General features: G+C 39.5%; 2 protein-coding genes across 2 annotated transcripts; both read right to left on the bottom strand.

Moving 5' to 3' along the window:
* Positions 1 to 6,335: 6,335 nt before the first annotated feature.
* LOC107045476 lies at positions 6,336 to 8,022 on the bottom strand. Its single transcript, XM_015267771.1, has 3 exons — positions 7,981 to 8,022; positions 7,751 to 7,915; positions 6,336 to 7,631 (listed from the first exon to the last, which is right to left on the bottom strand). Exons 1-3 carry the CDS (start codon positions 8,020 to 8,022, stop codon positions 6,336 to 6,338), a joined length of 1,503 nt encoding a protein of 500 aa, XP_015123257.1.
* A 391-nt stretch (positions 8,023 to 8,413) lies between these two features.
* LOC107045475 lies at positions 8,414 to 11,386 on the bottom strand. The gene has a single exon (XM_015267770.1). The coding sequence runs from the start codon at positions 11,384 to 11,386 to the stop codon at positions 8,414 to 8,416; it is 2,973 nt and encodes a 990-aa protein (XP_015123256.1).
* Positions 11,387 to 27,300: the final 15,914 nt, after the last annotated feature.

The raw sequence follows: 27,300 nt of genomic DNA, 5'->3' as shown, positions 1-27,300 counted from the left end.
CTTCTATCAATTTCGGCAAATGATACCGCCCTCATCCATTGTTTCTTTCCCGAGGTAACTCATCTTCAAGGACATCTACAAGGTCAACGGCGATCGAGAGAATTTACGACTCTCTCAACTCTCCAGAGATCTCAACAGTCGGATCTTCAGGGGACTCCAACTCCGGCAAAATCATCAGTCATCGTCATAGCAGGTTTCTCGAGTCATCAAAAACGAATCGGAGCTGTCGGCATGGCGGGCGGCATGATCAACACTTATTACGACAGACCCATTATCAGCTCTTCAACTTCAAGTCACTCATCATCACGTGCTACATTGTTTAGATCCACAGAACTCTAGCGAGCTTATCCAACAGTAATTCATCCAGGAAGCTTGATCTAATTTACCAGGAATTTACGACTTCGGTGAATTGGGTTGAGTCCTATGTCATCGCAATCATCAGAGGAAATCAACGGGAAGATGCCTGTCTACAATCATCTGGTCCATCATCACGCCAAGACACAGCATCACCAATCAAATCATCTGTCAGATCACTCATCGAGATGAAGAGGTCATCGACACCTCACAATCAGACTGGAGATCATCATCAATCAGAGGGGTACCACCTCGGAGGTCATCATCAATCAGAGAAATATCACGTTGGACAACAACGCCATTCAAAACAACAGCGTATTGGAGATCTTCGACAATCAGAGAATCATCAGAACACTCATCAAGGGCATCATCAACAATCAGAGGAATACCAGGTCACTCATCAACGACAATCAGATCCACAACCATTAAAGCAGGTGGACACCATCAACGTTCTGGAAGCTCAACGAATTCCTCAGGGAACATCACAACTGGTAGTCTTGGCAACAGCTAGGGTCAACGCCCTCAATAATCAAGGATTCTCAAAGCCAGCCAGGATCCTCATCGACCAGGGTTCCGAAGTATCACTGATTTCAGAACGCTTGGTCAATCAATTGCGATTGGAACGAAAGTCATCATCACTGGTCATCATCGGCATCGGAGAAACATCATCGGGGAACACACGTGGGGTTGTGAAACTCGCCTTCCAACCGAGACATGACCCTGCTGTGCAGATCATCGTGGAGACTCACATCCTGAGCAAGTTGACGGCGAAAATACCGCCATTCACTTGCAACACGTCAACCCTACTTCAACTAAGAGGACTATAATTGGCAGATCCTCAATTCTTGAANATCAGGATCAGCTCCAACCATCGAATTCGAGGAATCAACGGTGAAAGTGTTGAGACCATGCTGGCAGCCCCACACGGACACCTTCCATTATAAAGCAAAGACTTTCACCGAGGACACCATCACCAAGCGCGTAACCTTGTATNCGCCAAATCATCCTTCAAAACATCAACGCAGACGGCGAATCAACAATTATTAGAACTCCTAAAAAAGTTCTGGCTCCAGGAGGAGCTACCGGATACATCATCAACAGTTGTCATGAGCAAAGCTGAAGCCGAATGCGAATAACACTTTATCGAGACTCATCAGAGGGATTCGTCGGGACGTTATGTCCTGCGTCTTCCCTTTAAATCATCACCAGACGCCTTGGGAGATACAGCATCAACGGCCAAGAAACGGCTATCTAAGCTTTTGGGAAAATTATCGTCAGATCCAGTTNAATGGGCGCATCGGTCTATCTTCGTACATCCGCAACGACATCGGGAACGTCTGTCACCTTGGTTTGTGCCAAGACCAAGATGGCCCCTCTCAAGAAGAAGACCATTCCAAGAGTGGAGCTCACGGCAGCAGTCATGGTCACAGAACTCGTGGCTTATGTCAAAAGAGCTTTGGAGTTGGACAACATCGATATTTATCTATGGAGCGACTCATCGGTAGCCATCACCTGGATCAACGGGGACCCTGCCCGTTGGAAGGATTTCGTACAGAACAGGGTTCTTAAGATACGAGATACCCTGCCCTCTGCAACTTGGAGACACATCAATGGGAAGGAGAATCCGGCGGACTGCGCATCAAGGGGTCTCACCCCGAAACAACTGGCGGAGCACCATCTATGGTGGACAGGGTCATCATGGCTTGTCCTGCCACCAGACCAATGGCTAGCATCATCAATGGACCTAGCATCATCAAAAGAGGTATCATCAGAAGCGGCACAGGAAGCGAGGCCGCCCATCATCAGCTCACATCCAGTGCAGATTGCCGAGACAAATGCGCTAATCATCAGATATTCATCGCTCACAAAGCTACTGCGGGTTACAGCCTGGGTAAACCGCGCAGCAAAACGCTTCAGAAGACAGCCGCTACCCGATTCTCCACAATTGGAACCAGAGGAACTCGAAGAGGCGAGACTGTTTTGGGTCAGATACACGCAGCAGCTCTACTTCGAGGCAGAAGTTAACACGCTGAGGGACGGAAACCCTTTAGCGGCCAATCATCGTATGGCAACGTTGATGCCATACTTGGATAACGACGTCATGCGATTGGGCGGGGGTCTAAGACGATCAACATTGGATCCGGAGAAGAAGAATCCAATCATTCTTCCCCGTCACTCGCCATTATCATCGCTCATCATCGCGGAGGCTCATCAACGGAGCTCCCATGGAGGAACTCAACTAACTTTGGCACACATCAGACAGAGGTACTGGATCATCGGGGGACGAGCTCCAGTACGCTCCCACATCATCAAATGCGTAATTTGCGCACGTCATCGAGCATTGAGGGCTCAACAGCTGATGGGACAGCTGCCAACACGACGAGTGACACCATCGAGGGTCTTTCTCCACTCAGGAGTAGACTTCGCAGGCCCAATCAACATCCTGAGATGGAGAGGATCAGGGGCAAGCAAGACAATGTACAAGGCTTACATCTGTCTGTTTGTATGTTTTGCTACTTCAGCAACACATCTGGAACTGGTAACGGACCGCACAGCGGAGGGACTCATCGCAGCGTACAAACGCTTCACATCGAGACGGGGCATCTGTGCAACCCTGTCCAGCGACAGGGGTGTCAACTTCATCGGGGCAGAGAGAGAACTTCAAAGGTTATTCGACCAGGCATCAAGCGAATCGGCAACTATCAGGGATCAGCTAGCATCCGACGGAACGCAATGGAAATTTAATCCTCCTCACTCGCCGCATATGGGAGGCAAGTGGGAGGCTGCAGTGAAATCAACGAAACATCATCTACGAAGGGTCATCGGAACCTCGACCTTGACGTACGAAGAATTTACGACTCTTCTGACGCAAGTCGAGGCCATACTTAACTCACGACCACTCTGCCCACTCACAAACGACCCGCAGGACACATCAGCCCTGACACCAGGACACTTCATCATAGGAGAAGCGCTCACGACAATTCCAGAGCCTTCACTTCAGCAGATCAACACAGCAAGACTGAACAGATGGCAAATCATCTCCCAGAGGCTTCAGAATTTCTGGGAACACTGGGCACGAGAATGCATTCATCGTTACCAGCAAATCTATCGGTGGAAGCAGCCAACGAACGAAGTAAAAATCGGTTCCTTGGTCCTCATCATTGACGAGCGGGAGCCACCAGCCAAGTGGCCTCTGGTTCGAGTCATCGCAATTCATCCGGGACAAGACAACCTGACCAGAGTTGTCGCACTGAGGAAAGGCAACCAGGAGACTCAAAGGTCCATCCACAGGCTGGTGCCTTTGCCGATCAACGACGACCTTTTGGAAGGTCGACAGTGATACGTCATCATAATCATCAGATATACATCGTCACCTGGAGGTGACGCAGGGCGGGCGGGATGTTGAAAATCATCCTTCAGTCGGGCTAAATGTCGAATTTTGCTCGCTCAGAAACCTTCGGGCATCGACGAACACGCACGAGGACGATCGTGCGTGTCGTATCTTTAGTACGCCATCGAACTTCATCGAGTGAAAGTGCCGGAAAATCATCGCAACTATTATCGAACATTATAATCGCAAATCATCTTTTTGTTAAGTTGTATACAGTCCACTCGGAAATCATCTATTTATTAAACTCTGTGTTGTGTAATTTTCAGTGCATAATTACGTTTATTAAAGAAAACTCATCAAATTACCTCCGGCTAATTATCAACCGGTTAACCCGAACCTTACTTTTCCTCCCGACCACCCGGCTCATCAAATCGTTATTGATTTCTAACATGCCCCTCTTATTGAAAAAGAGAAATATTTCAATACAAAAAATGAAATAATTCTTGATTCAACTTATATTAGGCAGTGGTTCGGTGAAGACATAAGAGAAAAACTTCTAGTGAAAGCGGATGAGTTCTAGGAAAGAGACTCTGGCTGGAGCTTAGTTGACGTCAGCAATTTAGAAGTGAATATGAATAAATATAATCCATCGCGGGGAGGATCTAGCTTCGTTGAACTACCTGAATGGATTAAAAAGAAACATGCTGTCGTGTACATTCAAAATAAAGACGATGCCTACTGCTTTTTATGGTCCATTATGGCCGCTCGTTGCAACGTTCAAGACAAGAAACGACCTAACTCATATCCCCCTTTCAGTACTATCATGAAAAGCTTTGGTAACTTCACTTACCCCATGGCATTAAAAGACATTCCAAAGTTTGAGAAAATGAATGAATTGTCGATTAATGTATATGGAATTGATAGTAGCGAAGAATCAGAAAAAAAATGGATTGTGCCACTGTACTTGAGCAGAAACCCTCCAACCGCACTGCATAAGGAAGGAAAAACGATTCACCTTCTCATGATTGAAAAAGAAGACATCCTCGACGGTAAACAAGAAAGAATTCATCACTATATACATGTATCTCGAATTTATCTCGCTTACTCAGCTATCAATTTTCAAAGAAAAAAAGTAGAACACTTTTCTGTGACAGGTGTTTATGCCACTTTTTCAAGGAAGAGGCCTAGACTAAGCATAGGCTCGATTGCGTATCAATCAACAAGTGTCGAATGATTTTTCCCCGTGGTGATGAAAGAAATTTGAAATTTTAAAACTTCAAAAATCAACTGGCTGTTCCATATGTTGTATATGCCGATACTAAATGTTTATTGGAAAAAGTACTCAATGACATTGATCAAAACACTAAAATATATCAAAAGCGTGTGCCATTCAGTGTCGCATTTTATGTGAAATCTAATTATGATGACTCAAATTCGGAACTCTTTATTTATCGTGAGAAGACTGCATACAATGGTTCACTGAGCAGTTACATCTTTTAGCGATAAAAGTCGATTCTGAATTACAACGAAATGAACCGATGAACTTGACTTTTGAAATGCTGCGAGCATTTAATGCAGCTAAAAATTGTTATGTTTGTGGCAGAGCATTCATCGAAAAAGCAGTGAAACATCGAGATCATTGCCACTTCACAGGCAAATATCGTGGTGCTACTCACCCCGGCTGTAATCTGTGTCTCGTTCCGTAGTGAAGTTATTATTTACCTTATCGGGTGCGTAAAGTCCGATACGACTGACGTGGAGTCTCACTACGAGAAAACAGGAACTGCTAAGCTACCGTATTTTCACTTAGCTAGTGTTTGTATTTTTTAATTAGGATGAATGAATGTTTTTAATAAATGAATAAATGCGTTGAGTCACTTTAACCACTATTTAATTCCACAAACACTTATTCTATTTTACACGAGTCTTATAAAATATCTTTAGTCTTTGAATTATTTAAATTGACTTGACTTGACACCTTAGCTAGGACTTGAGAATATTTCGCGATGTGAATACTTGAACCCGTGGGTGTGAACTGAACTTGGAGAATTTCAGGAGAAGTTACTTAGCCTTTGCCTTGCAGAAATGGAAGGGATTTCAAAAGGGATTTCTATTGGTTGGAAAAGCCGTTGACACTTTCTTGGGTTGCAATTGGTCAAGTAAAGTGACAAGGAAAAGTGGATGTACAAAAAAAAAGGGAAAGCGCTTCGGTACGCGTTGAGGGCGAGTGTTGCACACGTGTTGACCACTCGACGGACCACCTAAAGGGTTGCGTCCGGGTAAAGTCGCACAAAAAATTGGGAAATTTCTGGTTTGAGGATTTCAACTCGAGATATAAAAAAAGTTTTTTGTTCGAAAATTATCTCGAACGAATTGTACGTGATTTTGTCGCGGTTTTGGAGATTTCACGTTTCTCTCAAGTATTTCGAGTATTATTTATGATTTTGTTTGTGCCTAGCGGAAGGTTTCGAGTATTTGGAAGAGATTTTTCTCCTTTCGAAAATATTTAATGAAATTTTCTTTTCTTAAAAGTTGTTGAATAAATTGTTCTTATAAAAAAAAAACATGTTGCGACGCAACATCCTGGACCTTTGAGAGGTCATACCGATCAACAATCTCATGGTTATTATTGATTTGAAATTTTACGGATTTAATTTTCTTTATCGTTATCTGGCACTGGAAGAGGAGAGAGCTTCTTCACAGTGCGTTTCAGGATACCACTGGCTGTTTTGATTGTGGCCACTCTGACCATACCGTCATTGCCTGGATGAATCTCGATGATACGCCCCAGCTTCCAATGCATGCGTGGCAGGTTGTCTTCCTTCAGAATGACCAGTGCACCTTCCTTGATTGAGTGCTGGCCTGACTTCCATTTCCTTCTCATCGTTAGCTCACTCAAGTACTCCTTGTACCATCTCTGCCAGAAGTGTTGGCGAATCTTTTGAATGAGCTCCCAATTGTCGAGGCGATTGTTGGGTACTTTCCTCAGATCGTGCTCAGGTAGACTCGTGAGTGATTCTCCGATCAAGAAGTGCCCTGGTGTTAGTGCCAACAAATCGTTGGGGTCTGATGACACTGGTGTGAGTGGGCGAGAGTTGAGAATTGATTCAATCTCGATGATGAACGTATTTAATTGTTCAAAAGTCAGCAATTCTGGGCCCACAACTCTCTTGAGGTGGTGTTTAAATGACTTAACGGCGGCCTCCCAGATTCCACCGAAATGTGGTGCTGCTGGTGGGATGAAACGCCATTTTATTCCCTTGTCATTGAGGAAAGCAGCCACCTCCTTATTGTGGGCTTCCGATCGAAGTGTTTCGACTAGTTCAGTCATTTCGTTGTTTGCGCCAACGAAATTGGTCCCGTTGTCTGACTGAATGAGTTGGCACCTGCCTCTTCTAGCGATGAATCGTCGTAATGCTGCCATGAATCCTGCAGTGGTCATGCCACTGACCAGCTCCAGGTGAATTGCCTTAGTGACCAGGCAAACGAAAACTGCAACATATGTTTTCACCTGACCTCGATTATGGTGTTGCTTCTCCTTCACCATGAAGGAACCGCAGTAGTCTACTCCGACATTGAGGAAGGATCTTGCTTTTGTGACCCGCGCCTGTGGCAGGTCACCCATGATGTAGTCGACAGTGGGCGGCTTTGCCTTGATACATGGAATGCACTTGAAGAGGAGTTGACGAATGTAATTGCGTCCACCCATACTCCAAAATCTTCGTCGTAGTGCATATAATGTAGCTGACACTGCTGCATGTGCATGCTCCTGGTGTGCATGTCTGACAATCATTTCAGTAATGTGATGATTTTTAGGCAACAGAATGGGATATTTCTGCTCGTAGGGAAGCTCTGACTTGCTCAGCCTTCCACCCACTCTGATGATACCACTGGAGTCGAGTACTGGATTCAGACCTTGCAGTTTACTCTTGTCTCCCACTGGTTCCTTATTTTGAAGGTCATGAAGCTCTCGAGGAAAGATTGATATTGCACCATCTTGATGATTGTTTCCTCAGCTTTAATTAATTCTTCCAGTTGCACTGGACCTTTGAACTTGTTGCTTACTTTGAATCGCAACAAGTAGGGAATAATTCTTTTTACTTTGTTGATGGATGAGTATTTCTCTAAGAGCGTTGTGTCGATGAGGGAAGTCCTCATCACTGTGAGTCTCTTGGCCTCTGGATCCTCAGTTGGCTCAGTCACAGGAGCAGTTGGCCAGTTGTCCTCTGGCTCCAGCAGCCAGGATGGCCCAGTTTTCCAGAGTTAATTGCCCATAAATGCTGTTGGGGACTGACCTCTAGACAAGGCGTCCGCTGGATTACAAACTCCAGGAACATGTTTCCATTCACATCCCTGAGTGGTTGATTGAATTTCTGCAACTTGATTGGCCACAAATGTTTTCAAAGAATCTGTGGATTTCTTGATCCAGTACAAGGTGATCATTGAATCAGACCAGAAGACAGTTCTCTTGATGGGAATTTCAATAGTTGACTTGACGCTCTGGTACAGTTTGGAGAGCAGCAGAGCCCCACATAATTCCAGGTGAGGAATGTCAACTTTTTTCACAGGTGCTCCCTTTGATTTAGCACAAAATAGTGTGGATTCCACAACTCCTTGATTGTCTGTTGAGCGTATGTAAATGCAAGCACCATATCCTGTTTCACTTGCACCACTGAATCCATGCAGTTGCAATTCTCTGCCCTTCGGTGGACAAATTTTGCGTGGGAATTAAATCTCGTTCAGCTGATTCAGTTCAGCACAATATGCATTCCATTCCGTGTGAATGCTGTTAGGGACAGACTCGTCCCAACTCCAATTTGACTTCCAGAGCTTTTGAATTATTGTTTTAACAGTCAGAATGACTGGACCTAGTAGTCCCAGAGGATCATAAATTGTAGCAACTTCTGACATGATGACTCTCTTGGTTACTTTCTCTTCTGGAGATACTGGCTTCACTGTGTACGTGATAGAGTCAGACTGTGCGTCCCAATACACTCCCAGTGTCTTGAGCGTCGACCCATCATCCAATTGAAGTTTTTGATGTATAGCATCTTGAGGTAGACCTTCCAGCAGCTTGGGCTCATTGGATGCCCAATGCTTCATATTGAGCCCACCCCTTGCGAGCATTGCAGAGATTTCTTCACGAGCCTGCCTAGCTTCGTGTATTGTATCGAAGCCTGAAAGTAGGTCATCAACATACATGTGATTTTTCATAACAGTTCCAGCAACAGGATGATGTTGAGCCTCATCATCTGCAAGTTGTTGGAGACATTGGACAGCTTGATACGGTGAGGATGAGAGTCCGAAGGTGACATTGTTGAGCTCGTATACGGCGATTTCTCCACCTTCATCTCTCCACAAAATTCTCTGATACCGGCGATCCTCTTCTCTGATTCCAAATTGCAGGTACATTTTTTCGATGTCACCTGTCAGTGCATACTGATGAGTGCGAAAATGGAGAATTAGCCAGAAGATGTCTTCTTGAAGTGTTGGTCCCACCATCAACGATTCATTCAGCGATACACCTGTCGTTGTCTTCGCAGAGCCATCATAAACAACTCTGACTTTGGTTTTGATGCTGTCTTTCTTGATTACAGAATGGTGCGGCAAATAAAACTTCGTGTCCGCAGGGTTTTTAACCTTGGTTAAATAATTCAAACGTAAATACTTGTCAATGTTTGCTGAGTATTGTTCGAATAGCTCTGGATCCTTGGAAAACTTGCGTTCTAGAGAATGGAAACGTTTGAGAGCCATTCGATAAGAATTACCCAAGAGATTCTGTTTTTCCTTGAATGAGAGGGCTACTGTGTACCTCCCTGTAGAGTCCCGACTGTGATGATGCTTGAAGTGTTCCACAGCCTTTTGCTCTCCAGCTGAATATACCTTTTTGTCTGAAATTTCTTCGATTTTCCAGAATTTTTGTAGATCCAAGTCGACATTTGCTTGATGATATTGGATTTTGTTTGAGCCTTGCTGCTTTTGAATTGCCCCACCGTGAATCCATCCCAACTGGGTTTTATGCAGGAATAAGTCTGGACCTTCTGGCGGTGACAGGTCAATCTGCCCAACGGTGAGTAAGGAGAGTGTTGCTTCAGTGCCCAATAGGATATCTATTGGAGGTGGCTTGTAGAACTCAGGATCTGCTAGATGAATATTAAATGGGATTCTCACAGACTCTCTGGGTATTAATGAATTTTGAGTCAGCGACGAAATCCTTGGAACCGTCAGGAATGTACACTCTTTCTTGAATCCATTGTATCTCGAAGTTATGGTAGCAGTAACTACGTGTTTAGTGTATGTTGCCATCTCACTTAATGTATCGATAGGGATGACACACGCCTTCTTTCGTAGATTGAGTTTCACTGCGAGCTCTTCTGTGATGAAATTGGCCGTTGCGCCGGTGTCCAATAGAACTCGACAGGGAATTGATTGATTTGATTGACTCACCATGTTCACAATGGCGGTGGTCATGACTTGATTCGATGAGATTTGAGCTTTCATGGCTGTGAGAGACTCTCGTTCACCCATTGACTCTGAATGCAATAGAGAATTATGTTTCTCTGGACAATGTCTGCAGCCCCCGTATTTGCACTCACCCTTGTGTTTGTTGAGACAGTTGAGGCATACATTTGATTGTTTTGCAATTTTTATGCGTTGTTCCACTGATAAATCTCTGAATTTATTGCATTTGAAGAGAGCATGGAAGGTTTCATCACATGCTTGACACGATTTACCAGTGGTTGAATTAAATGCATAAATTTTCGATTGTTCTCTTTTGTGCTTATGATTTGACTTGGTCGAAGACTCTGTCGCTATTCCAATTTTTTCCTTGTTGCGTGTTTGAAGTCTCGAACCACGTCGCGTGAGAAAATCCAGCATGTCCTCCAGTTGAGGAAGCACCCCGCGCTCTTGCTTGTCATCCCAGGCATCAGTAGTGACCTTAGCTAATTTTTGTTCCAATAGTGCCACTATCAGCTGATCACCTACGACGATATTTAATCCGTTTCCGGACTCCATGTGTTGGCGCGTACTGTCAACTAGTTTAGCCAAGCCTTCTACAACTTCCTTCTCTTGCTGAGGCATTTTCAACAGCTGGTGAAGGTGTCTGGATACAATGACTCGTGTATCTGAATACGCTTTGTCGAGAATTTGCCAAGCTCGGTTATAATTCTCGTCTGAAATTGAGAGCATTTGTACTTTGCGCACTGCTTCTCCCTTCAACCCCGATATTAAATAATTGAGCATGTCCGATTTGTTTAATTCACGATGCTTTGCAACGACTGAGTTGAAGTTGATCTTGAAAGACATGTATTGAGTGACATCTCCCCAAAATGTAGGCAGTTTAGGATCTGGAAGTTTTCCTTTGATGGACCCTGAAGAGGTCGATGAACTGGCATAGGAGCGTTCTGAAGCTTCTGAGGTTCTCCTTATGGGGAGGCTCAGGCATACGCCTTTAACTACCTCCGCTTCCTGGAGAACCTCCAGATAATCACTTTCAATTGCAAAGCGACCTGTCAATGAGTGATATTCTCCTTGTGGGTCTAGGTCATCCTGCTCGTCCATGAGGGTTTCAAATTGAGCAAAATTATTGATATACTTCGACATACTCTCCTCCACCGCTGTAACGTCGACAGTACTTTTGGAGGCAAATAATTTTAATTGTTTCTTTGCCACTGTCGTACGGCCTTTCCACCGTGGCATTTTTCTCGCCAACTCGGTGATTCTGGCGACAGTTGCTGCATTATTTTCAACGATAGCATCGTTACCGTCGTTAGGCGTTTTGATTTATTTCACTTCAACTCCACTGCACAAAAGTCATGAGTAATGTCACAAGTGTTTATTTATGAACTGAATGTTTATGGCTTGATTGGATTTTAAGACAATCCGGCTCGAAGAACCATTTTAATGTCTCGTTCTGCAGTGAAGTTATTATTTACCTTATCGGGTGCGTAAAGTCCGATACGACTGACGTGGAGTCTCACTACGAGAAAACGAGAACTGCTAAGCTACCGTATTTTCACCTAGCTAGTGTTTGTATTTTTTAATTAGGATGAATGAATGTTTTTAATAAATGAATAAATGCGTTGAGTCACTTTAACCACTATTTAATTCCACAAACACTTATTCTATTTTACGCTAGTCTTATAAAATATCTTTAGTCTTTGAATTATTTAAATTGACTTGACTTGCCACCTTAGCTAGGACTTGAGAATATTTCGCGATGTGAATACTTGGACCCGTGGGTGTGAACTGAACTTGGAGAATTTCAGGAGAAGTTACTTAGCGTTTGCCTTGCAAAAATGGAAGGGATTTCAAAAGGGATTTCTATTGGTTGGAAAAGCCGTTGACACTTTCTTGGGTTGCAATTGGTCAAGTAAAGTGACAAGGAAAAGTGGATGTACAAAAAAAAAGGGAAAGCGCCTCGGTACGCGTTGAGGGCGAGTGTTGCACACGTGTTGACCACTCGACGGACCACCTAAAGGGCTGCGTCTGGGTAAAGGCGCACGAAAAATTGGGAAATTTCTGGTTTGAGGATTTCAACTCGAGATATAAAAAAAGTTCTTTGTTCGAAAATTGTCTGTACGTGATTTTGTCTCGGTTTTCGAGATTTCACGTTTCTCTCAAGTATTTCGAGTGTTATTTATGATTTTGTTTGTGCCTAGCGGAAGGTCTCGAGTATTTGGAAGATATTTTTCTCCTTTCGAAAATATTTAATGAAATTTTCTTTTCTTAAAAGTTGTTGAATAAATTGTTCTTATAAAAAAAAACATGTTGCGACGCAACAATCTGAATTACATGGAATCGTGTGTAATCCCAGTAGTTTTTCACAATTTGTCAGATTATGACTCACATTTTTTTATTAAATCTGTAGCAAAACAATTCCAAGGCGCAGTGACATTACTCCCAATTAATAACGAGAAATACGTTTCCTTCACANAATCGAATAATCGTGAATTTCAATTACTGATTGCTTATAAAACTGAAAAAATCAGANATGTTTTTAATAAATGAATAAATGCGTTGAGTCACTTTAACCACTATTTAATTCCACAAACACTTATTCTATTTTACGCTAGTCTTATAAAATATCTTTAGTCTTTGAATTATTTAAATTGACTTGACTTGCCACCTTAGCTAGGACTTGAGAATATTTCGCGATGTGAATACTTGGACCCGTGGGTGTGAACTGAACTTGGAGAATTTCAGGAGAAGTTACTTAGCGTTTGCCTTGCAAAAATGGAAGGGATTTCAAAAGGGATTTCTATTGGTTGGAAAAGCCGTTGACACTTTCTTGGGTTGCAATTGGTCAAGTAAAGTGACAAGGAAAAGTGGATGTACAAAAAAAAAGGGAAAGCGCCTCGGTACGCGTTGAGGGCGAGTGTTGCACACGTGTTGACCACTCGACGGACCACCTAAAGGGCTGCGTCTGGGTAAAGGCGCACGAAAAATTGGGAAATTTCTGGTTTGAGGATTTCAACTCGAGATATAAAAAAAGTTCTTTGTTCGAAAATTGTCTGTACGTGATTTTGTCTCGGTTTTCGAGATTTCACGTTTCTCTCAAGTATTTCGAGTGTTATTTATGATTTTGTTTGTGCCTAGCGGAAGGTCTCGAGTATTTGGAAGATATTTTTCTCCTTTCGAAAATATTTAATGAAATTTTCTTTTCTTAAAAGTTGTTGAATAAATTGTTCTTATAAAAAAAAACATGTTGCGACGCAACAATCTGAATTACATGGAATCGTGTGTAATCCCAGTAGTTTTTCACAATTTGTCAGATTATGACTCACATTTTTTTATTAAATCTGTAGCAAAACAATTCCAAGGCGCAGTGACATTACTCCCAATTAATAACGAGAAATACGTTTCCTTCACAAAATCGGTCAAATCGACAAGAGTCCACTTGAGATTCATTGACTCATTCCGTTTTATGGCAAGCAGTATTGATAAACTTTCGTCATATTTAGAGGATGAAAAAAAGAGGATCACAGCCAGTCATTACCTTCAAAAACGGCAATTCGAACTCGTTACCAGGCATCGGCATTAACCATTACTTTGGTAATGATTACAGCTCAGATTGATGATTATATTTTCAATCCATTAATCTCTCCATTGATTTTTTGATTACAAGACAAATCGGCAATCAGGACTCAAAACTCTTGAATATTTAATCAATTGATAATCATAACGTAAATATGGTTGATTACTTAATAATTCATCAATCGCAAGTTGTATTGATGAATTACTCCACCAATCGTCAATCAATTACAAAAAATATTTAATTATTTCATTAAGCGTTGATTTGACTGAGAAATTATTTGATTAATTAATTAAGCGTTAATCTGACAAAAAATATTTGATTACACGTTAATTCAACTGAAGACTTCTTTGATTGAATAATTCGTATTCAGAACTGAAACTTAATCGATTACTCTATCAGATTACTAAATACTCAAGTTTTTAGGAAAAATGAGGCAGGAAGACTTTTTTTATTATATTTTTTAAATTTAATGTCATGATTTTTTCCGTTTTATCATATCAAATGCAATCAAATTTTTTTTATTTCATTTGTTCCTCATAATAAAATCACAAAATAAAACTTGGAAAATTCCCAAAAATTCACATAAGAAGAATTCCAAAAGAATAAGTTATATAGAAAAATCGACCTTCATCGGCTTTATTCTATGAACAAATATCTATTAACAAATGAATAGGAAAATCGCAGAATTTTTAATAGAATTGGTGCAAAAAATGAAATTTTTCAATAGAATTTTAATAAAAATCTCATAGAATTCTTGTAGAATTTCAAAGAAAATCAATAGAATTTTTTAGAAAAAGCGACATATTTTGACATATAATTTTGTTTGTTAGTCATTTATGATATTTTTTTGTTAGTTCAAAGAGGGAAATTTCTATTTAGTTCTGTTTTTGTTAATGATGAGAATCAAGAATCTATTTTTTTTGTTAGTATCCGAGATGATTCGGTAATGTGCCTTGTTGAAAATTATTGGAAAATTATCATTAATGTTGAAAAAAAAATGTATTGTGTTATGTTATGCTATCAAGAGATTTTATTTCCACTATACGGTGGAGTGTCTAACCACTACCACAAGATCAGCACTCATAATAAATGAATACACGAATCCAAAAAACATTAAATATACACACAATCCTGATACATAATTCTTTTAGTATTCAAGTATTTTTCATTGTCAATGAATAATTGATTAAGTAATCGAATAATCGTGAATTTCAATTACTGATTGCTTATAAAACTGAAAAAATCAGATTCTCGAGTAGTGGTTAATTAAAAAATCGAATAATCTCCAGCTTCGATTAATGTTTACATAAATAATCATATATTTACCGGATGTGATTGAATATTAATCAGATAAATCAAATAATTGAAATGTCAATTATTGGNAATCTCTCCATTGATTTTTTGATTACAAGACAAATCGGCAATCAGGACTCAAAACTCTTGAATATTTAATCAATTGATAATCATAACGTAAATATGGTTGATTACTTAATAATTCATCAATCGCAAGTTGTATTGATGAATTACTCCACCAATCGTCAATCAATTACAAAAAATATTTAATTATTTCATTAAGCGTTGATTTGACTGAGAAATTATTTGATTAATTAATTAAGCGTTAATCTGACAAAAAATATTTGATTACACGTTAATTCAACTGAAGACTTCTTTGATTGAATAATTCGTATTCAGAACTGAAACTTAATCGATTACTCTATCAGATTACTAAATACTCAAGTTTTTAGGAAAAATGAGGCAGGAAGACTTTTTTTATTATATTTTTTAAATTTAATGTCATGATTTTTTCCGTTTTATCATATCAAATGCAATCAAATTTTTTTTATTTCATTTGTTCCTCATAATAAAATCACAAAATAAAACTTGGAAAATTCCCAAAAATTCACATAAGAAGAATTCCAAAAGAATAAGTTATATAGAAAAATCGACCTTCATCGGCTTTATTCTATGAACAAATATCTATTAACAAATGAATAGGAAAATCGCAGAATTTTTAATAGAATTGGTGCAAAAAATGAAATTTTTCAATAGAATTTTAATAAAAATCTCATAGAATTCTTGTAGAATTTCAAAGAAAATCAATAGAATTTTTTAGAAAAAGCGACATATTTTGACATATAATTTTGTTTGTTAGTCATTTATGATATTTTTTTGTTAGTTCAAAGAGGGAAATTTCTATTTAGTTCTGTTTTTGTTAATGATGAGAATCAAGAATCTATTTTTTTTGTTAGTATCCGAGATGATTCGGTAATGTGCCTTGTTGAAAATTATTGGAAAATTATCATTAATGTTGAAAAAAAAATGTATTGTGTTATGTTATGCTATCAAGAGATTTTATTTCCACTATACGGTGGAGTGTCTAACCACTACCACAAGATCAGCACTCATAATAAATGAATACACGAATCCAAAAAACATTAAATATACACACAATCCTGATACATAATTCTTTTAGTATTCAAGTATTTTTCATTGTCAATGAATAATTGATTAAGTAATCGAATAATCGTGAATTTCAATTACTGATTGCTTATAAAACTGAAAAAATCAGATTCTCGAGTAGTGGTTAATTAAAAAATCGAATAATCTCCAGCTTCGATTAATGTTTACATAAATAATCATATATTTACCGGATGTGATTGAATATTAATCAGATAAATCAAATAATTGAAATGTCAATTATTGGTTAATCAATTTAATCGGTTATTGCCGACTTTGATTGCCGATTAACGAAGTAATCGAGAATATTCCAATTTTATTCTTGATTACCGGAATAATCAAAAAATTTTGTCTTCAGATTATGTAATTGATGAAGTAATTCATTAATCATAATCCTCGATTACGATTATGCCGATCCCTGCTCGTTACACACAAAGGAGTTTTCCCATACGAATACTTAGATTCATGGGAGAAATTAAGTGAATGCCAATTACCTTGGAAAGAAGACTTTTATTCTCAATNAAAATTCACATAAGAAGAATTCCAAAAGAATAAGTTATATAGAAAAATCGACCTTCATCGGCTTTATTCTATGAACAAATATCTATTAACAAATGAATAGGAAAATCGCAGAATTTTTAATAGAATTGGTGCAAAAAATGAAATTTTTCAATAGAATTTTAATAAAAATCTCATAGAATTCTTGTAGAATTTCAAAGAAAATCAATAGAATTTTTTAGAAAAAGCGACATATTTTGACATATAATTTTGTTTGTTAGTCATTTATGATATTTTTTTGTTAGTTCAAAGAGGGAAATTTCTATTTAGTTCTGTTTTTGTTAATGATGAGAATCAAGAATCTATTTTTTTTGTTAGTATCCGAGATGATTCGGTAATGTGCCTTGTTGAAAATTATTGGAAAATTATCATTAATGTTGAAAAAAAAATGTATTGTGTTATGTTATGCTATCAAGAGATTTTATTTCCACTATACGGTGGAGTGTCTAACCACTACCACAAGATCAGCACTCATAATAAATGAATACACGAATCCAAAAAACATTAAATATACACACAATCCTGATACATAATTCTTTTAGTATTCAAGTATTTTTCATTGTCAATGAATAATTGATTAAGTAATCGAATAATCGTGAATTTCAATTACTGATTGCTTATAAAACTGAAAAAATCAGATTCTCGAGTAGTGGTTAATTAAAAAATCGAATAATCTCCAGCTTCGATTAATGTTTACATAAATAATCATATATTTACCGGATGTGATTGAATATTAATCAGATAAATCAAATAATTGAAATGTCAATTATTGGTTAATCAATTTAATCGGTTATTGCCGACTTTGATTGCCGATTAACGAAGTAATCGAGAATATTCCAATTTTATTCTTGATTACCGGAATAATCAAAAAATTTTGTCTTCAGATTATGTAATTGATGAAGTAATTCATTAATCATAATCCTCGATTACGATTATGCCGATCCCTGCTCGTTACACACAAAGGAGTTTTCCCATACGAATACTTAGATTCATGGGAGAAATTAAGTGAATGCCAATTACCTTGGAAAGAAGACTTTTATTCTCAATTGAATGATGAGAATATATCAGATAAAGATTACAATCATGCATGTGATGTATGGAGAAATTTCGACATCAAGACATTCGGTGAATACGCGGATTTATATCTGAAAACTGACGTCTTGTTGCTGGCCGATATTTTCGAGAAATTTCGATGGAGTTGTTTCGCCTCATACAACTTGGATCCCCTTCATTATTATACAGCGCCAGGGCTGGCGTTTGATGCAATGTTAAAAATCACTGGAGTTCAATTGGAATTATTCCAAGATCCTTTTCGCCTTTTCATTGAGATGTGCCTTTTCATTGAGATGCGCCTTTTCATTGAGAAAGGCATTAGAGGGGGATTGTCGCAGTGTTCAAACCGATATGCAAGGGCAAATAACCACTACATGGGAGCTGATGAGTATAACCCTGAAGAAGAAAAATCGTATTTGATGTATCTGGATGTAAATAACTTATATGGAGCAGCAATGAGTCATCATTTGCCGAATGGGAACTTCTGTTGGCTGGAAAATTGGTCATCCCTCAACGTCCTGAAGATTTCAGATGACTCAGAGACTGGATACATCCTGGAGGTTGACCTGGAGTACCCACAGGAATTGCATGAAGAGTATAAAGATTTACCATAGTGCCCAGAGCATATAATTTCCCCAAACGGTCCAAGTTACCAAAATTATTGACGACGTTAAACTAAAAAAAAAAATTATGTCATTCATTATACGAATTGAAAACAATATTGTACTTTGGACTTGAAAATTACTAGGATTCATAGAATCTTGAAGTTCTCTCAGAGCCTATAGTTGAAAAAATATATTGATTTAAATACCAATTACCGGAAAAATTCCCAGAATGACTTTGAAATTTTTTTTTATCAATTAATGAATAATGCGATTTTTGGAAAAACAATGGAGAACGGTAGAAAACATGTGGATGTAAAACTAGTTTCAAATTGGAAGGGACAATGGGGTGCGGAGAGTTAGATATCGAAACCCAACTTTCATAGCAGTATTATCTTGGATAAGGATTTGGTAATAATTCAAATGAGTAGTACAAAAATTAAATTTAATAAGCCAATATACGTAGTAATCTAGACATTTCTAAAACATACATTTACGATTTTCACTATAATTATATAAAAAATACTTTTAAGGATAGAGCAAAACTATTGTACATAGACACTGATAGTCTTATTTATCATTTTAAAGTGGAGGATATTTATGACATTATGAAAAATGATATCGATAAATTCGACACTTCAGATTATCCAACAAATAATGTATATAATATACCTCTGAAGAATAAGAAGAAATTAGGTTTAATGAAAGACGAGAATCATGGTAACGTCATGACTAAGTTCGTGGGTCTTCACGCGAAAATGTACAGCTTTAAGGTGTCTGGTGAAGATCGGGAAAAATCGCGGGCCAAAGGAGTGAAAAAATCAACGTTGAAGCGTATCACATTTGACGACTATAAAACCTGCTTGGACCAGCATAAAACTGTTCGGATGTCGCAAAATATGATCAGATCCTTCAAACATGATGTGTTCACAATTAATCAAACAAAACTAGCTCTGAGTTGGCACGATGATAAGCACATTCTCCTGCCAAATACAACAGATACTTTGCCTTACGGATTTAAAAACAGATATTGTAAATAACTTGTAAAGAAGAAAGGGCGATAAAATAAAAATAAAAAATTTTTTTTCCTTTTTCCACTCATATAAAAACTCATCTATTTCTACATAATAGTGTGGGAGAAATTCAACGTATTTTTGCACCATCTGTGTAACATTGAGATTTCTAGCAGTGATATATTCCGCTGATATCTCTACAAATGGTTGATATCCAATCATGGTTGCATATGATGTATAAGCCTCACATCCTGTCTTGACTTGAAGAATACCTGCGCCTGAGATATTCATTGCATCTCTCCATTCGCCTCCACATGAAAAATTAACCTCCTCTCTCTCGGGCACTGAGTATAGCCACCCCCTTTTAGTTTGCTTCCAATATGACGCAAAGGTAGGTCTCAGTTTGATACTACAATTAGCAAGAGGTGAAAGTTGTCTACCAGTCATAAACATTGCAGCCTCACAAATTGGTTGAGAAGTAGCATCATAGAATGGGTACTTCAGTTGACAAATATACATCAGTATATTATGATCAGTATAGTATGATCATCTGTGGTCAAGCATTCGGCAATGTTTTTGGAGCGTGCCATGGTATAATGATATTGGCTAAGCAGCAGATAGTCGCCCCTAGGTTGAATGTACGCTGACCCTTGGCGGTGGCCGAACACTTGAGCCGTAGGATATGGATACATTTTGTACAGGTAGTAAACTGTTGGCTTCAATAATGGAATATTCAGAACTACTATCAATTTTGCCTCCTCAAAACCAACATTTGTCTTGGAAATTTTCATTAATTTTTCAGAGTGCAATTGTTCACTCGACAGAGGAAAAACCAATGATCGATCCTGATTTGTTGTGATGAAGTGATTGATAGCATTCTCAAGTATCTCGTATGTGAATAATTCCGGGTGAACCACTCCCGCCTTTGCTAAATACACAGCGTCGATGATTGTCTGCAAAGTATATTGATAATTATCCAACTCCATTATCAAATGTTCAGACCAATCTCTCATTCGATTCATCATAGTTTGATATGGTTGACCACAAAAAGATCCGTTTTTGGCTAACTCCTCAATTAACTTGATAGCATCATGAAGAGCTGCGAGACTTACTGCCGTCCGGTTCTTCATTTCATCAAGTTCATCATGCAGATGGTGCAATCCTGCTTGAATTATGTGTAGTAGAGAATTATCATTTGTTTTATTTATTATGTGTTCATAATTAAGTTGAGTTTCATTCAATGATCTAAAGAATGTCTCTGAAATGATCCCAAGGAATTCTGAGGGTACATATTTCTTTTCACTCATCGATTCATTCATGAAAAAGAGGAATTGGTTGATGTATTTTTCCACATTCTCCTCTTTCATCAACAGATTTTCCGCTTAGAGAACGGTCACATATTTTTCATCCTCAGCATGGTATTTACATGTTTGATTCATGTTTTCGAGCATTTCTCGTGTTACCAACGGTCTCTGAGAAATGAATTTTCTCAAGTCAATGTAACAATGTAAGTTGTAAGACGCCACTCTGCAGTAGTGAAACGCACTCTTCCTGCCACTTCATAATGCAAACCGCTTTGGCTATGAATTCCCGTGTTCAGGAAATCGACAGTCTGACAGAGTGTCACCGCGAGGACTTGTAACATAATAACCTTCACGATCATGTTGTCTAGCTCAACAAACACACTAAATTGATGATTTTAAAGATGAGCTGATATAGCTCTCGCTACCCCCCGTCCCCATTTTTTTATTGTCCAATATTTATCCAACTATTATGACTGCTATCGAATCCCAGCCATTTAACATAATGTCTGTTTCCATTTTTTTTCAAAACTTTTTCTACGAGATATTTTTTTTTTTAAATTTATTTTCATACCTGCCCCTCAGGGAACTCCCTATGGCAGGGGGGGATACATAAGAGAATACATAGAAGTGTTTTGTTTATTTTACAGTTACAATCTCGTGGGAAAATAAATATGAAAAGCTAGATACAATAAATTAATAATTGGACAGCTGGTAGGGAATCAACACCCGCCTCCTCAATGAGCTCATAATAAAAATTTCTTAGCTTAATTGCATTTGTTAAGAAGTGATACAGTCTTCTAGCTTTATCCATTACATTTTCATGGCTACTAATTAGAAATATTAACAAGGTTTTCCTATTTTCTATAATATTTACACTATCGTGATTAACATCTACCAACTCAGGAAGCCAAAAGGTTCTCAGATTCTCAAAAGTAGGACACAAGGCAATAAAATGGAGGACAGAGTCATTTTTACTTACTTCTACGTTACATGATATACAATTGGATTCATCAGAAAACTTGGTGGAGACAAACGGGTGGTAATATCATCATAATACAATTGTTTTTTTATATTTCAAAAAGTTACAGTGCTTTTTTCTGAGTGCTACAAAATTCGCTCTAGTATCATTCTCAAAATTTGACTCTAGCAGTTGTTTGTAACAGTTATCCACTTCCAGCTGAGACTTTACACATTCTTTATCATACCAATTTGCAGTTTTTTTTTTTTGAGCGGTGGCGAGATAATTGTTTTGCACATTTCCAGCTCAAAGGCACATTCTCTTATAGCTACAATTAAATTATCATAAATAAAATCCACTGAGGCCGTCACAAAATCAACAGAAGCGTTCCGGGAATTCTCCATAACGGAACGAAAATCATTAGCTTTCTCAATTGACCAATTTGGTATCTTTGTTTTTTTAACTGTAATTTCGCCCCAGGGGCTTAGTTTTTCGGCGGACTTAAACGAGACAGTGATGGGAAAATGATCCGATAGAGTAGTCTGATGACTTACTGAAAGATTATTTATCAAATGCGCCTCCGCATAGCTTACCCAAACTAAATCCACCACACTTGCTCCAACCGCTGAGACGTACGTAAAGTTTCCTGGGTAGTCGCCCATAACTCTGCCACTTAACAAAACAAAATTATAACTTTCCATTATTTCGACTCACAATCTACCTCTGTCATTGTCTTTTTTATGACGAGAGTCTCTGTGAGAAAATAATTGAGTGTCCTCAAGAGCTTAATCAGGCCATGAGTTGTGCTCGGCCACCCAGGAGTTGAAATCCCCGCCCACAATAACAATGTTTCCCTCTGACATACAGCAAATATTATCTAGTGTTCTTTGAAATCTGGAGAAGGTCTCACTCACATCAATGCTGGGACTGAAGTATACTGACCCAACGATACAGACAATATCGCCAAGGTCGATTTCGTTGAAAGTCCAGTACTTATCCTCTTCAATCACTGAGCTCACCCCTAGCTCTTTCTGGATAAGGGTAGCCAGACCTCCACTGCTCCTTCCGATCAGCTTTTCTCTGACAGCCGGAACCCATGTGTGTTGGAAATTGTCCCAACGCTTTGCCAGATGCACTGGCCCCGAGGGCAACCAGGTCTCACACAAACAGATGATGCTGCTATCGGCAGATTCCAGAAAGATGGCAATCCTCCCAGGACCGTTGGAGTTCCAAAAAGTTATTGACGTAATGACAGACGAGGATGGGCTGCATACAGCAGCGCCAGCAGCAACATCAGCTAGAGAGGCGAGGGTGATAAGAGAGTGATAAACTACAACAGGTTTCTGGGCCGGGGAAGCTCGGTACGGCCTCGGTCCACTGCTGAGGTGGATTGAGAAATATTCATGTGAGGAAATGAGAGAGCTTGATTACCTTCTCTGGCTTTAGGAGGAGCACTGACTACGAGCTTATCCTTGAATTCATCCCATTTGAACCACTGATCGTCGATTTGAATTCTCAGAAACGACATATAAACTCTGCACCTCTCCTTCCTCTTTTCCTTAGCAACAGCTCTCAATTTTGCTGTAATTTTCTACTCACGCTGGGTGAGATCTGGGTCTATATACACCCTGGAATTGGCCAGAATCTCCTTTTTGCTCTTCAGGATTTTTAATTTCGTGTTCCAGCTGTCAACCGTTACTATTGCCCTGAACTGAGACTCCACCACGAAAACCTTCTTAATTTCCTCACGAACATTGAATTTGTCACGTCATGTTCTCACTCCTTGCTCGAAGTTCCCATTCTCTACCACCACACCACTGATTAACAGGTTCAGCTTTTTACCTCTCTTTTCCGTGGCGTCCAACGTTTCCAGTGCCCTGTTCATATTTGCCGACAAATCTTCTTCCATTTTAGCAATGCTTGCAAACGCCAGGGAGACATTATGACTGCTATTAGACCCCGCACGTTCGTTGATAACTTGGATAAGCTCCTGGCGCAGCACCTCTACCTGTGGTAGCCTTGACTCCCTCGTCTGCTCGTCCTCCAGCGATGCCAATCTGCGCTCTACTTCTTTCCATCTTTCCTCATGTTTTAATTCATTCAGTTGCATCTGCTTGTTTAACGATGTGTATAACACCTTGGATGGCGGATAAAACTATATCCATAATTGTGGCCTGTTCACCCATTTCAATGTGAGAGTTAGTGGTGAAAGACAGAGAGGCACATACGGGTGCAGCAGCTAGAGGAGAATATGCTGGCTCTGCTGGATAAATAAATCCTGTTGTGGGTTTTAGTACCTTGCGTATTTTTTATTCAACGCGATACTGAATTGCGGGATCAGTCCCCAGACGCTCACGGTCTCTGCTAACTCCTCTATTCCAAATCTTTGTAATTGGAGTGTCTCTGTCCTTTGCTGCACACTTAAAATGGCTTTCAGCCTTGGATTTTCTCCCTTTTCGCGCACTTTTCTTGACTGGGTGCTTCTCCTTCTCGACTGGAGCTTGAGGTACTACTGAACCTGGAGATCACCATGGCTTGAGTTGGGTGTCGTGGAGAGCCCTGGGTTACTTCACTATTTACTTGGACCAGTTTTGGAGTCGAAGCATGGAACAACGACGGACCCGAAGGCGATGTGGATGGAGTTATTGGCCTGGGCCCAAGTGGGCATTCAACTGCCCCAATTACAATGCTAGAAGTGGCTGGGGCTATGTTGTGGGAAGCAGTCAGTCTACTTGGCTTTATGAGGTTACTCATGCCCGGATTAAAGCATATTTCAGGATACTCAGCCCGAGACGAGGACACACTAGACACCTGTACGCAGCAATTAAATTCAGATTGTGAGGGATTGTTGTTGCTGCGAGGCCCGGCAATCTACCCTCTCCGCTGATGGCGCTCAAAATATTGTCTCATTTGTCACTATATTCACCAAAAAGTCAATTTTTTATCGCTTGTAGGCAGCATTCCACTTAGCTACACTCAACTTTTACAGAAAGTAGGCACTTATTTCGATTTTCCACAGGAATTTGCACAAATAAATGAGAGACAACCAAAACCACTCCAAACGTGCCAAAAGCGTCACGTGACCCCTCTTTCTACGAGATATATATCTGGATGTTTCGTCTTCAGTAATTCTTCCTCATAGAAATTGCCACTAATTAAGTCATTTTTATAATCCTTTAGCTTATGTGATGGGATTGGTGTTATTAATTTCTCGAATAGTGAATATTTCCGTAGTCCAATTGGGGGTATATCCTTCCTAAAAACATGTTTTGCTTTGCTTATACGAACTTTATCACCCACGCGAAATTTCGGTCTTCTACTGTTCACACGAAAGTCGGCGTAAATAAGGCGTAATTTGTTTGTATTTTCTGTTGTTACATCAGCAGGCCTCATACCAATGGTTCGATGTTTTCTATGGTTATATTCACGTATGAGCTCTGGTAACATCAATCCACTTGTAATTTCCACGCAAACTGAACTGTAGCCATATTTTACTCTTCAGTGTTCGATTAAATCTTTCACATATGGACGCCTGCAAATTACTGAATGTGGAATATAAATTGTGTAACGTGACATTTTCGTATGGGGGTTAAAAATGCCTATTACCTTCGCCCTTCTTCCCCTTCATCTAGTTAAACTCAAAAATACAAAAATCTATAGGCGCCAGGTAATTTTTAGCCGGAATTACTAAACCGGATGATACTACAAAAGNCATCTAGTTAAACTCAAAAATACAAAAATCTATAGGGGCCAGGTAATTTTTAGCCGGAATTACCAAACCGGATGATTCTACAAAACCAATTCTAATTGATTCCAAAACCTCAAAAATTTACACAAAAAGGGAGAAAACTAGATTTCTGGGGAAAGGTAACGGTCCTGGGTTCGCTCAGTGTGCTAGGTTGTGGAGAGAGGGGTGGATTTCAGGTGGAGACGGGTATTGGGTGGCCAAAACTACAAAAAAAAAGGAAAAGAAATCAACATGGTTCTTACGTGTTTCACTATTGAGATATGAGAATCACCAATTTTTCACAAAAAAAGACATTTCAATTCTCCCAAAAAAGAATATTTTAAAAAAAGAAAAAAATCTACAATTAATAACTAACAATACTAACAATAATATTAATTCCGTACTCTGATAGAAAATAGTCTAATCTGACAAAAATATTCGAAGAAATTAATATCACCGATAAATACCTCAAATATGCCGAAATAAACATTTAGGGAGAGTAGAAATACACGCTAATCCCTAAATACTCGAGAATTCCGAGAATTGGGGGGAAAGGTATGCGGGCGACAATGGGAGCGAGAGAGAGGAGAACGTATTCCACCATCGATTTTTCGTACCAGCCAAAACGGCTGAAATTCCGTAAAACTCAACTTGCCATAACTCGAAAATGGCAGAGTCAAAAATTACGGACCCTGAGACAAAATGTCCGGGAGAGTCTACCGAAGACAACAATACCAAAAAAATAATTTTTCCTAAACAATTAGCCGCCCCAGGTTCATTAATCCCCGAGCGGAATTCTAAACGCTAAAAGGCTCGCGTGAAGCGAGAATAGCCACGTGTAAACGTGGATGAGTATCTGAGGGGGAGTCGAGAGTCGGGGGGAATTCCCCCTCGAGAAACACGGCGTACACGCCAGCGAGAATGGGCTGGAAATCCATAAAAACCAAAAATGGAATATCCGGAAATCGGCAGAGCGAATTTTCGGAAACCCTGAGATAAATTACTCAGGGAAGCCCCCCGAACACATTGATCCACAAACTTTAATTTTAATTAACTATCTACGCGAACCAACTCAATTCAAACACGAGTGGAATTTCTTACGCGCAAAAGCCCACGTATAACGGGAATGGACGCGCTCTGGCAATTAAACGGGAGTAATTATCCCCTTGAATAACCCACCAAAAATCATGAAAACCACCCAATCATGAGTGAAAAAAGGGGGGAATCGGCACCTCACAATTTGGATTAAGCGTCACAATCACCGTTTTAACGGAATAAAATGCGACGTACGGGGCTGAAGACCCCGTAGTCGAATAACTAAAAGCCGAAATGAATTCGGAAAAATAAATAAACCGAACTAAAAACTCACTTTGGGTTTCTTACCCCTCTTTGGGGTGTTCTTCGCCATCGTGTAGATACACTTATCCAAATATAGGCACTCTAATTCCTAAGATAGGCACTGTACTGGCACTAGTTCTGGTGAGGTCAAGGGCCAACGCCGAACTGCCGAACTCACGAGCGTCTCGAGACACCTCAGAGCGCGGAATTCACCGCTCAATCACCCGAATTTTGATTGGTGCGGACACGCCCCTCGAAGGTGCGAATCTAACGACAATTAATCGCGACTCTCACGACCTGGCGCGATTATTCAAATCTCACCTAACTCTTCTCTAATCACCTAACACAAAACTAGTTCCTTTTTATTAATTATTACGCGAGACTAGGCCGAACTGTTTATCGTTCGGATAATTACGAAGGGTCTTTGGCGCTTCCCACGGATCGGATCTCCGGGATTTTCGGGGTTAAAAGACAAGTTACCGGCACTTGTTATAACTTCACTACTAATTCCTGCTCAACTCGTTTCTCTCATCAAAAACCCAAAGGCAACCTGGCAATTCGTTGGA

This window comes from Diachasma alloeum, unplaced genomic scaffold (assembly GCF_001412515.2).
Source record: "Diachasma alloeum isolate Michigan unplaced genomic scaffold, Dall2.0 Dall_scaffold_00947, whole genome shotgun sequence".
In the NCBI taxonomy this organism is placed as follows: Eukaryota; Metazoa; Arthropoda; class Insecta; order Hymenoptera; family Braconidae; genus Diachasma; species Diachasma alloeum.
Note: the sequence above shows the minus strand (reverse complement) of the source record. Positions and strands in the feature narration are given on the sequence as shown.